Source organism: Peromyscus maniculatus, chromosome 5 (assembly GCF_049852395.1).
Source record: "Peromyscus maniculatus bairdii isolate BWxNUB_F1_BW_parent chromosome 5, HU_Pman_BW_mat_3.1, whole genome shotgun sequence".
In the NCBI taxonomy this organism is placed as follows: domain Eukaryota; kingdom Metazoa; phylum Chordata; class Mammalia; order Rodentia; family Cricetidae; genus Peromyscus; species Peromyscus maniculatus.
The window spans coordinates 37807779-37820796 of NC_134856.1; the positions used below are offsets into that span (position 1 = coordinate 37807779).

The 13018-nt window shown below is 45.8% G+C and overlaps 1 protein-coding gene across 1 annotated transcript; it reads left to right on the forward strand.

Moving 5' to 3' along the window:
• The first annotated feature begins 743 nt into the window (after positions 1-743).
• On the forward strand, positions 744-4904 carry LOC121820873 (acylcarnitine hydrolase-like). The gene is made up of 8 exons (XM_076572014.1): positions 744-976; positions 1655-1753; positions 2055-2195; positions 2317-2397; positions 2702-2846; positions 3641-3776; positions 4155-4229; positions 4660-4904. Exons 1-8 carry the CDS (start codon positions 884-886, stop codon positions 4844-4846), a joined length of 957 nt encoding a protein of 318 aa, XP_076428129.1. The 5' UTR covers positions 744-883; the 3' UTR covers positions 4847-4904.
• Positions 4905-13018: the final 8114 nt, after the last annotated feature.

The following is a 13018-nucleotide window of genomic DNA, read 5'->3' on the forward strand; positions in this document are numbered from 1 at the left end:
TCTTCTCAGTCATGGTGGGCAGTTAACCCCTGGATATGGAACACTGAGTGCTGGAGGTCTGAGAGGTCAGGGGATGTGTTTCCTGGATGAACCCAGAACTTTCTCAACAAACTTGATCCCTAGAGACCTAAACAGGTGTCTGAGGGATTAACATTGAGAAAAGTCCAATTTCCAGCTTGGGGATATTGGTTGTGCCAATGAGGTTTGCTGACCCTTTAGATTCATAATCAGGAAAAACTCATATGGAGACATCCTTTTGTACTTTTGAGGAGTCTGAGAGTAATAGTGACTAAAATCTATTAATCCAAGCTGAGATTTTTGATAAAAACAGTGGGACTTGGAAATATGCTGATGAGACTGTGTTCCTCCCCTGTGGCCTGAGTCGAAGATACTGAGGAGTCCTGGTGTGTTTAGCTGCACAGATGGGAAGCAGTCCATAATATGGGAGGCAGTCCCACCTGAGCTTGTGCCCATTAGAAGCCTCCTGGCATCTCTCTTGACTTCTCGAGGTAGTGGTGTGGATCCATGGTGGTGCTCTGATAGTAGGCATGGCTTCCATGTATGATGGATCCATGCTGGCAGCCACTGAGGATGTGGTGGTGGTCACTATCCAGTACCATCTGGGTGTCCTGGGCTTCTTCAGGTGAGACAAGGGCTGGGCAGTGGTAGCTGAGAAGAACCTAGACAGCCCTTCGATCCATGTCTCTTCCACTTCTCAGCTGGAGATGAGCATGCCAGAGGCAACTGGGGCTAGCTGGATCAAGTGGCCGCCCTGTGCTGGGTCCAGCAGAACATCGCCCACTTTGGAGGCAACCCTGACCAGGTCACTATTTTTGGCGAGTCTGCAGGTGGCACAAGTGTGTCTTCACATGTTGTGTCCCCCATGTCCCAAGGACTCTTCCACGGTGCCATCATGGAGAGTGGAGTAGCCATATTGCCTGATCTCATCTACAACTCTTCTGAGGAGGTTTATCAAGTGAGTGTACTCTAACCCTCCAGCTCTAGTACTCTGCTACTGTGTACAGTAGAGAAAATTAGGACCATGGGAACTAACTTCTCTTCAGTACCTCCTTAAAGGCTCAAGGTTTAGAACCCTCACCTATCCCACCCCACAGTGCTTTATACAAGGTGCATATGTTGTATGTTCAGCAAAGCTGCACCTAGCAGCTTCCATCATTGGCAAATCAAGTATGTATGGGTTTGGGAGATGGTACAAGAGGCAAGAGAGCTTGCTGTGTGAAAGTAAGGATCTGAGTTCAATTCCCCAGAACACATATATGTCCAGGTGTAGATTTTCTTTTCTTTAATCCAGGTTTTCCTATGGTGAGATTGGAGACAGGGACAAGATGATCCCTGGAAGGTTACAGACCTGCTAGACTTGTATAGGCTCTAGTAGAACAAGAGAGTATTTCTCAAATTGGGTGGAAGGTGGGAGGGAGAAGGAGGGAGGAAAGCAGGAAGGGAGGGAGGAAGGGAAGGGTGCATATTATCATTGAGCAACAGGAAAATGGGAAGAATTTTGTTCTTACTACAGTCCACATACATTACACAACATATTGTGATATTTAGAGCCAATGGCACCCTCTGGGACTGCGAAAACTTGTCTGCCTGGACGACAAGGCATCCAGGCACCCTCATGCTCTTCCCTTTACAGATGGTGGTCCATCTATATGATTGTGGAGCTGTGGAAACAGAGACTCTGGTGTGCTTCCTACAAGGCAAGAGTGAAGTGGAGATTCTGGCTATTAACAAGGTTTGCACAATTGTGTGGCTGGGAAGATGGCAGATAGCAAGGTGTGTTACAGGTAGTCCTCATTCCTATGAACAAATTACCTAATCTCTATAGCTTAGTATTTTTTAGTCTTGGATGTAAAATCAATACCAACATAGACTATTCTAAGTGTAAGATCTCTTCAGGGGTGAGGTGTGAGAGGTATGGTGAAGAATAACCATGGTGATATGAATAAGGAAGTAGAGAAGGGATGGAGGTAACTCAGTCAACATTGGCATATGTATTTCATTGACCTTCAGCATTGAATTTTAATGCCCCTCAGGTCTTCAAGGTCATCCCTGCTGTGGTAGATGGGGAGTTCTTTCCCAGGCACCCTAAGGAGCTGTTGGCCTCTGCTGATTTTCACCCTGTCCCCAGCATCATTGGTGTCAACAATGATGAGTATGGCTGGCTTCTCCCTATGGTGAGACTCAGTTATAACCCTCTGGGAATCTGGGGGCTCATATGGTGGGCAATGGGAACTCAGAGATTCATTGATCCATATCCATGTCATGGCACACTTAAAACCATTCTCCATACCCTAGATCATGGGCTCTGCTCAGAAAATAAAGGAAATAACCAGAAGGACCCTGCCTGCTGTTCTAAAGAGCACAGCAGCACAGATGGTAAGAATCTCAGGGCATTGTCATAACTGCAAGTACCCCTGTCTACCCCTTGCAAGGAACATCCCCAGGAATAAGCATGTGTGCGCGTGTGCGTGTGCGTGTGCGTGTGCGTGTGCGTGTGCGTGTGCGTGTGTGTGTGTGTGTGTGTGTGTGTGTGTGTGTGTGTGTGTGTGTTTGGACCTGTCTATCTGAGGTCACTCCAAGCTTTCCCCATACCACACCTTTGCATTTCCCAACCCTGAGGCTATTGCCTACACATCCTAGTGCCTATGTCACCTCATTCTTCTTGATCCCCTTGGCGTAGAAGCTGCCTCCTGAATGTGGTGACCTGATAATGGAAGAGTACATGGGGGACACTGAAGATGCCCAGACCCTCCAAATACAGTTCACAGAGATGATGGGAGACTTCACGTTCATGATCCCTGCACTCCAAGTAGCACATTTTCAGCGTGAGTATATCTATAACAAGGTCAAGGGAGGAAGCTCAGAGCTGTGGGTCATAGGTGAGCTCTGTAGTGTCCAGGCTTGACCCGTGTCTGGATCAGATCTCTGGTTCCAGACAACTGAGTCTTTTTTTATTAATTTATTATCTCATATATTACTCAACAAGCACAGTTTCCCCTTCCTCCTATCCTCCCAGTCCCTCTACTCCTACCCCTCCCCATCCACTACTCCTCTGTTTCCCTTCAGAAAAGAGCAGGCTTCCCAGGGATATCAACCAAACATATCATATGGAGCTGTGATAAGACTAGGCACCTCTCCTCATATTAAATCTGGATGACAAACCCAGTAGGAGGAAAGGGTCCCAAAAGCAGGCAACAGAGTCAGAGACAGTCCCCACTTCCTCTGTTAGGAGTTCTGCAGAAACACCAAACTAAGCAATTATGACATATATACAAAATGCCTAGGTTAGACCCTTTCAGGTAACCTGATTGTTGGTTCACAACTGAGAGTCTTGTTTCTAGTAAAGCCTTACATTGAGTGTGAGAGAGTTTTATCTTATCCAGGTACAGATGAGAAAATAGCTGAGTGATACTCTGTGTCTTGACCAAACTACTCACCTGTGGAGGACAGAGTCATTATTTAACAGGGGGCTTTCCCACAGCCAATGTTCCATGCTGGAGCTCCACACTCAACTGTTGTGATTCCAGATAACTTGAGACCAAGTTCTCTTGTCACCAAATGTGTGTCAGAACTGTTCTAGGCCAAGTGCTGCCATGTCACCACATGTCCTTACATCCAGGTTCCCATGCTCCTGTCTACTTCTATGAGTTCCAACATCCACCCAGCTTCTTCAAGGATATCAGGCCACCATTCGTGAAGGCTGACCATACTGATGAGGTTACATTTGTCTTTGGGTCCTTCTTCTGGGGAGTGAAATGTAAGTCTTCCTAATTTCCCTTGAGCTGAGTGAGGACCCAGATGGCTCTCTGAATGACTCCTGAGTTCTCAGTCCATTTGAAGAAAACTGTATATATAGATATATAGATATAGATGATATAGAAATAGATGATATAGATATGGCATAGTATCTGGACCCTTCCCAGTCCATCCAGTAATGGGGGAGATGACAGGACATTGGGGCAAGAATTCAACTAGAGGCTTGCATAGATCTGGGACACTGTATATGGTGAAGAAGAGAGGTAGCAAAGTCAATAGTTTGGGGTCAGACAACAGCTAGGATTGTGAGTCTGAAGCATGAGGTGGCAGTTGCATGATGTGGCATATACTTGAACATTTGTCTTTCTAATGACTCCGGTTGACCTCAATGAGGAGGAAGAGCTGCTCAACAGGAGGATGATGAAGTGCTGGGCCAACTTTGCAAGACATGGGTGAGAACACACCTCTCTTTCAACCTTCCAGGTTTGGGTCCCTATCTAGGACTCCCTTTTTGGATGGTGGCCTTCTTATCATGCATGGACATTTCATCACATGATTAAGTCTTCTCTACCCCATAGCACATTTATACAGATACTTTGTAGTTATTGGTTACTGGCCACCTCACAGTGACCTGGCTCATAAGTGCTATGGTACTGTTCTTTAGATTTTGCCTCTCAGAGGGAAACATAAAACAAGTGAGGTAGTCTTTCCCCCACATGGAGTAGAAACTAGTTGGTGAAACTTGTATCCCTATATCAAGACACCTGACCCATCAGCCCCATTAACCACTGGCCTAATCTTTCCACTGTGCTGACCAAATCAGAGGGTCAGACTTTGAACCAGAGTGACCTCACCCTTTCCCACTGGCTGGCATATCCACAGGAACCCCAACAGTGAGGGTCTACCCTACTGGCCCATGTTGGACCATGATGAGCAGTACCTGCAGTTGGACATCAAGCCTGCTGTTGGCCGAGCCCTGAAGGCCAGAAGGCTGCAGTTCTGGACCAAGATTCTGCCCCAGAAGATCCAGGAGATACAGAGGGCTCAGGAGAAGCACAAAGAGTTTTAGTGCCCTGTGTGAAGAAAGGCATATGGGCTTCATGGAGGGTGAGTTTTGTCTGAGCTTTGTAGAGCCTTTTGATCCTATAATTCACATAACCATTTCTAACCTATACACACATTTATTTTACCAATTTGTATGACAAGCTCTCTACATGTTACTCCTTCACAAAACACTGCTAATCTTCTGTTAGATCCACTCAATAAAACCTCTTGTAACAATGTGGAATGTGGATGCATGAGCCCCCAAATCCCATAATCTTCACAAGCTAAGTCTGCTGTGCCAAATAGATCACTAACTACCAGTAGGTCTTGTGATACATATCTGTGGTCCCAGCTACTCAGAACCTGAGACAGGAATATTGCATGAACCTAGGAGTTCCACACCATCTTGGACTACAGAGCATGACTTACATCTCATAAACAAAAACAATCATAAGCTGTGTGATTTGTAAATAGCAGAAATGTATGCAGAGTTCTGTGGACCAAGAAATACAGGGTCAGGTTACCAGCACATCTACTGTGAGGCAAGGACTAGCTATTTGGCCCAAAGATTACACCCTGTGTCCTTTCTAGGTAGAATGTACAGACTATGGAATTTTGGGCCTTCTAAGGGTCTCAGCTCTTAACATCAACATATTAGGAATTAGGTTTCTGCAAATGAATTTGAGCCACACAGGCTTTCTGAGCTCAGCTCCTAGACCTCTCTGGCATCAGCCACTGAGCATGCCAGCCTCTGAAAGACTCTGTGCAATTTGTCTCTATAGAGAGAATCTCATCTATTTCCTTCCCAATTTGTAAATGGACCATTTTTATGAGAATCTGATTTGACATTCTCACAAACACCTGAAGCTGGGCCATGAGTGGGGGTTGACCAGCAAGCTCGGGTGTCCTTCTTCTAACAATAAATTTGCTCTTATTCCCAGTGTGTATTTGCAGACACTGTGAAGCCCACATTTGTATGAGCATATGATATATGTGAGGATCTTTTACTCTGATGTGTATGTATCATGGATGTGAGATAGGAGGGATAGGAATGTGCAGACATGTCTAGCAGAAGATATGCCTGTCTCTGGTACCCTAACTAATAGCTTCTCCATGTGTGGAAGTGTCCTCCTGTTTACAACAAATCCTCCTGAACCATAGTGACTCTTCTCTATGTTCCATGTGATTCATTTTCATTTAATTTCAACTCTAAGACCTCTCTTTGTTAGTGTTGTACTTAAACTTCTCATATCAACCAATTCAAAGTGTCTTGTATTTTGTCATTTGCAATGATGCCAAATTGTCTTTAATATGCCTTTTGTTTTCCCAAAGCATTTTCTCAGTCATTAAGAGGATGAGTCTTGTGTTCTTTAGACCCTGGAACCTCCCCACCCCTTTAAGTCTGATCACTTTGTCCCCTTTGTTCACCACCTTTTCCAGGGCAAAGTCCCCTTGTTTCATTCATTGATGAACACCAGCCATCAGGCACCATGACCTTTGCATGAAAGTAGAGACTCCTGTGTTGTCTGTCCTGGACACCAGGGCACAGATGAGGGGAATGCTAAGCAGAGGCTCAGTGACTGAGCTCATGGATACCATGCCCCATCTCAAGAATCCCTCCAGGCCCTCATGCACTGCTTTCTCTTGCCTTATCTTGCACCTGCTTATGGTTTAGGAACACTATAACTCTTCCTGTCATTTCCTGTAAGAGGAACATTGATGTCTAGCACAATATCCTTGAGATTCCTTTCTGTTATTATAGAGTCCCATTCCATGTATACCCTCAGTTCCTTTTCTCCTTTCAGCAGCTGCATGCCTATGTCACTCCATGTTCAGACTCTTCTTTCATGGGGAGGGGTCATGCTTTTTGAGACAAGGTCTCACTATATAGCCCAGGCTGAAGTCACATTTACCATCTTCCTACATAAGCAGGTGGCCATCCAATGCAATTATACTGAAGATCTGTAAGTCCCAGTACAGGCCAGGATGTGAAGCAACTGGCACTGCACACACGGTTAGAGGGGGTAAGAAATGATGCAGTCATTTTATAAGACAGATTGGCACAGTCTTTCTAAGTTAACAAGAACAGGTTTGTCACAAACCCTGCAGTTCCTTGCTTACAATTTTATCCAAAGGAATCTAAAGCATGTGGGCACACAAAGTTATGCTTGAAGTTACCTCTAAGTGTTTGATTAAAAAGTCTGGTGAGCACACCTATAATCCCAGCATCCAGAGGCTGAGGCAAGAGTGTCAAAGTCCTAGGCCATCATGACTACATTTTTAGACATCATCTCAAAATAAAGAAACCTACTTGGCCTCTCAGCTCAACTAGATCTATTTTTGTGAGAAGCAAGATTGATAACACTCACAGGCCTAAGAGTCCTAGGCAGGTGGAATAAATAATGATGGCCATAACTTGGGCTTTCTACGGGGCCAAACTCTTAATATCCTCACTATAGAGTGCAGGTTTGAGTTGACTTGATAATAGATACCATAGAGGCAAAGGACAAGGTTAGATCGAGACAGGAAAAGGCATACAGAGACACCTGGTAACTCAAGTAGGTTATATCAAGTAGGCTACAACAGTAGTAGATTTGCTGAGTCCCAGCACAAGTGTGTTTACCTTTTGAAGAAGAGGTCAGCCTGTCTTTCAACATGACGAAACCATTTTGTATCTCCTCCAGCCATGCATGTGTGAGCATGCCAGTGGCTCATGTCTTTGCCAACAGTAATTATGAAGACCGCTCTGTAAACACCAATGCCTCTCTAAATGTATAACACACCTAAAGAACTAGGGGGAGGGTGGAGATGCCATCACTGTGCCATGCCAGAAAAAATAAATTAATAAATAAAACACTAAGGAGGAAGGCCTGATGTGCTGGACTGTGGATGTTCTAGGATATTGAGAGCTGGAAAGAAAGAGCCAAAGTCAGTCCTCAGGTGGCATTGAAGGCTGTCTGAAGTTGATCCACATATCATTTCCTTCAGGAATTCAGGTTAGGCTAGGTGGGAGATCCTGGTCTGTACTCTGTGATGTGTACTGGCAGGGTTCTCTAGGATTCTGGAACTGTGTCCCCAGCTCTATCATAGGCTCTGAGAGCCCAGAGAGTCCCAGTGTTGGAATCATCAGGGGCCTGTTAAATGTCTGTGGAATATATCTAAATGAGTATGAACTTGATCACAGTAGAAACTTGCCTCCAGTGCAGCGGTAGTGTGGAGACAAGACAAACAGTGGATGGGCACTTGAGAAGAACCACATGAACAATAAACAGAGAAACCTCTGCATTCAGTTATATCGTAGATCTAACGGACTTGATATTTGCAGAGCCTTCTATTTAAACATTGAAAAAATGCACATTCTTCTCAGAAGAACACCATATTTTCTACAAAATAAATCATATATTAGAGCACAACACAAGTTGTAAGAAATATTTTAATGGAATAATTCCTCTTATTTTATCTCAATAGAATAAAGCTCCCAACCCACAGCAAGAGAAACCATAGAATACACACAGTCTCATGGAGACTAAACAACATGCTGTTGAATGATGGATATGTAACTGGAGGCAGCGGGGGAGAAAAATTTAAAATTCCTAGAATCAAATGTGAAGGGAAACATACCAAAACCCAAGGAACCTACTCAAAGCAGTCCTAAGCTATAAATACCTAAATTTAAAAAAAAAATTCAGGCCAAAGAAATGGCTCATCGATTAAGAGCATTTGTTCTTACAGAGGAGCAGGGTTCAATTCGCAGCATCTGCATGGCAGCTAACAACCATCCATAGTTCAAGTTCCAGGTGATTCAATGCCCTCTTTTGGAATCTGTGGTCACCAGGCATGCACATGATGCTTGTGAGCAAAGCATTCATACACACAAACATAAAATAAAAACAAGCAAATGTCTGTCCCATCATCCTCCTGTTGAATCTCCAGCATGTACCTCCTTAGAGAAGACACAACCTCCAGGTACAAATTTCTGCTTCCTTCTCTCCATTCCTATACCCACACTGAGCCTGTGACTAGGACAGTAACCATGGTAATTCCAGGTTTGGGTTGAGAGTGATTGGTATCCACAAAGGCTTCAGAGGCCATGCTGTGCAGATGCCCCAGAGGGCTAAAAAGGACAAAACTAGCTGAGGAGGCTTTGCCCAGCCTCACAAGCACAGGCTCCTGTCACCTCTGCCTGTCACTGCCCTTCTCCTTTGACAACCACTTCACCCTGCCCCCCTCCCAGGCTCCTCAGTTACACACCTATGGGTACAAATCATGCCTGGGCTAGACTGACAACTCATGCTTTCTGTGGTCAAACAACATCCCATGGCAGCACAAAGCCTGGGAAGTAATTATGCCCCTGAGTCAATTTCCTTTCTACCTAATGCTGAAGCCTGCAGGGGCCTGCTTTTCCTCCTCTGTGGGCAGAGCAAGATTCTGTGAGGTAAAGATGAAGAGTGGGATCAGAGCTACCAGATTGTGGAGATCTGGAAAATGGGAAGGCAGGTGTAAAGGGACCAGGGAGGGAGATGCACATAGAACTAATAGATGGCGTTGTGGGAACCTGCACTACCTCTACCAAAGCCTGCAGGGTGGCCCCTGTAGCATAGAGGGCCAATGATGCCTGAAGACATTCAACACTGGAGAGCCAACCCAGTGTGATGGGCCTTCAGGAGTGCTGGACACGTAAGTCGGAGGTATCAAGCACGGGAACAGAGGGACTGGTGGGACATTTACCTCCTCTTTATGCAGCTGTGGTCATGACAATGGCTGTAGCTGTTACTGACCCTTGGATATTAATGAAAATAATAATACTGCCATTGGGCTCAGAGTGTGTCACCTTTTGCCCAGATAAGGATCCTGGGCAAGTTTCCTGGTCTTGGGCCACACAGAAGCCCCCAGTCTCACAACACACTGCAGATCTGAGAGGTTACAGCTTCCTTTACCTATGTACCTGACCTTGAACAAAGACACACTCTGGCTTTCTCAGAACAGGTCATGTGCTCTGGGCTTGCCATAGAATCTGCAGGTCCTTATCAGAAGGTGTTCCAGGACAGTACTATGCCTAGTGTGTGTGCAGCCTTGATGGCTCTCATTTCAAGTCACTGAAGTGTGAACTCTGATGGCTTCCTGATCCGATCTTGTCTAAGGAGGCCACACTTACTTTGTCTCTTGCCTGCTTTCGTCATGGTTCTGAAAAGTCACCAGGGACTTCTAGGCAGGAGGATCTATGCAGCTTACTCATGGCAGCTGTTATGAACACTCTTTGCTCAGATTTCTGGGCTCAGAACCACCACAACTGAAAGAAGACAGAATTGTGTCCCAAACACTTGAATCCATTTAGACCCAGCTCATCCACAAGGATGTCAGGGTGGCGGGTATTACACACAATGCCCAGGATTATTTAAAAAGGAAGAATTAATGCTGTGCTGAGTCAGCCCTGCTCTTCACTGGCCCTGGGAATAGCTGGCCTTGCCCCTTGCTAGATACTGCAGCAGAACCGCTAGCCCCGCCCCTCAGGGGAGCGCTGTCTCCCCACCCCCAACTCCAACCCCCCTACCTCCCACCCCCGGACTCAGGAAAGTCCCACCCCTCACCACAGGCATGTAACCCACCTGGGCAGCGCACTAGAGCTGTGCCTGTGGTCAGGGAGACAGGTAAGCCAACCCTGAGAGCAGGAGAGCTGACCCTACCCCCTCATTTGTCTGCTATGTGGTGGCAGAGTGAAAGATGCCCTACCCTCCTCACCCATTACCACCCGCGGCAGGTAGTGGGAGAGCTAGCCCTGACCTTCACCGTCTGTAGCATAGGAAAGAGCAAGCTCTGCACCCCATCTGCACAGCACACTAGAGTTGACCCAGGTGGGTGTCCGGGATGCAGGCCAGCCAGCCCTGAGGGCTTGAGAGCAACAGAGCTGACCCCGCCCTCTCTTGTCTGCCTTGCAGTGGCCTGAGTGAGGGAAAGATACTCTTCCCCCTTAGCCCTTTGTTACCTGTAGACTGACTTGTCAATGAACACTTGCAAGTAAAGATGGACTAAAGGGTAGACTGTGTGACTCAACAGGCCACACCACAACTTCCATAATGAGATTCTTCTCTCTCTTCTCTCCTTTTTTTGGTTTTTTTGGGGTTTTTTTGTTTGTTTGTTTGTTTGTTTGTTTTTGTTTTTGTTTTTTGCTTTTTGTTGGTTTTTTTTTGGTTGTTGGGGGGGTGTTTTTATTTTATTCTGTTTTGGTTTTGTTTCCATTTTGTTTTGTTTTGAAAGGCATGACTTTTTTCTTAGATAATTACTCTGTGACAGAAGGAAGGAAAGCATTCTGGGTAAGAGAGAGACCAGGAGAACTTCCATTAGAAGCTGGGCCTAGTAAGGACAGGATAGGGAAGGGGTAGGCCTGGATCCTAGCAGATGCAGGGGTGAACATATTCAGGTCAGGCTGAGAAGGGATGGTAAGCATGGAGCATGAGCTAGCAGCTGCAGATGTGGTCAGGACCAGGACCCTTATCTTCTTCCTGTCTGCAGTTGACGTCACGGAGGAGGAGCTGCTGAGCAGGAAGAGGATGTACTGGACCAACTTTGCATGGCATAACATTACATGTATGAGTGGATACCCCTCAACCTCCCTGGTCAAGGGATTCCCATTATCTCTGGTGATCTCATCAACATGCATGGGTTGGTTCTTCATCACCTGGAAGCCTTCTCCACAATGTCAGAGCCCATTCAGACAGGAGTCTCTTGTAGGTGCTGGTCATTGATCATCTCCCCATTCTCTGGCAGGTAGGTAACATTTTGTCATTTTGTCTATATAAGCCTTCCTTTAAAAGAAAGGACAAACAGTCCAGATAGCTCTGCCACACAGAGAGCAGACACTGGTGTAAACTCCTTACATCAAGACACTGCACCTCCAAGCCTCTACCCGGCTAGAATGTTCTACTCACTATCCTGACCCAAATCAGGAAATGAGGCTTGGGATCAGTAGAACTCAAAATGCCCAATGTCTCACTGTGCTGGGAGTCTATATCTACAGGAATCCCCAGAGTAAAGGCTGCCTCATTGGTCCTTGTTTGGCCAAGATGCACAATGCCTGCAGTTGGATATCCAACCAGCTGTGGGTCATGCTCTGAAAGCCTGCTGGATGGAGTTCTGGACTCAGACCCTGAGCTAGAACATCCTGGAGCTAAAGATGGCTGAGGACAACCACACGGAGCTATAGCATGTTATGTCTGATTTGGGAGTGTACTGAGCCAAAGGGGGTCAGCCTTCAGTGCCCAAACACACTCTGAAGAGACAAAACAAGCTATATTTTTCAAGAATCCAGGCATTCATTCTTCACCAGTCTATTCACCCAACACTTCTGAGAACCCCTGTTTGCCTCTTGTTCCCACCCTGCCTGGGCCTTGACTTGTTTCACACCTCAATGCACCCATGACAATGTGTATGTGGGAGCCCCAGTGGATGCCAACTTTTCTCTCCACCCCACTGGGCCTGTGCCCCTTCCTCCCTGTCACCTCATCTTCTTCCTGTCCTTTTCTCCTCTTCTCCAGGGCTCAGACCCTCTCAAAGCAGCTGTTTTGTGGATTGGTGATCACACTGTGGGTGAGTGTCAAATTTCCATGTCTACCTCTCAGTGAGTCCCATGTTTTCTGACATTTACACTGGCTAATAAGATTGTATTGCTCTCAGCCTTTAGTAACTGTGAGCTTCTGTGATGTTTAATCCTGGTTGTCAACTTGATAATATCTGGCATCAACTAAGAAACACACCTCTGGATGGGTCTCAGAGGGCATTTCCAGGAAGTATTACATGAGGGGAGGAAAACTTCCTCCATAGTACATGACACCTTTTGACTGGGTCATAGACATAAGGCGGTATAAGGAAAAAGCAATGTTTCAAGTCTACCTACCTTTTTCAGAGTGTCCTTCTTTGTTGCTGTTTCTGCCCTCAGCCTTCAATGTGGGACAAAGACCAGCAACTCTCTAGGAATCTTCAAGGTCTTCAGTACCAGACTGGAACTGCTGAGGCATTGAGATTCATGAACTGAGCAGAAGCTGGGGTTCTTGGGGTCTCCATATCACATGTAGTCATTGTTAGTGTCTAGCCCCTAATAATATAAGGCCATTCTAGTAAATTCCCTTTTATAACATATACACACTCTTTAAATTCTGTTAATCTAGAGATCCTTGCCTAATACAGCACTTATAAAAAAAAT

Coding starts and splice junctions, on each gene's coding strand:
- LOC121820873 (XM_076572014.1), top strand. CDS start 884: ATGTCCCAAGGACTCTTCCACGGTGCCATCATGGAGAGTGGAGTAGCC. Junction 977..1,654: donor CTTCTGAGGAGGTTTATCAA/GTGAGTGTACTC, acceptor TTCCCTTTACAG/ATGGTGGTCCATCTATATGA. Junction 3,777..4,154: donor TCCTTCTTCTGGGGAGTGAA/ATGTAAGTCTTC, acceptor TCTAATGACTCC/GGTTGACCTCAATGAGGAGG.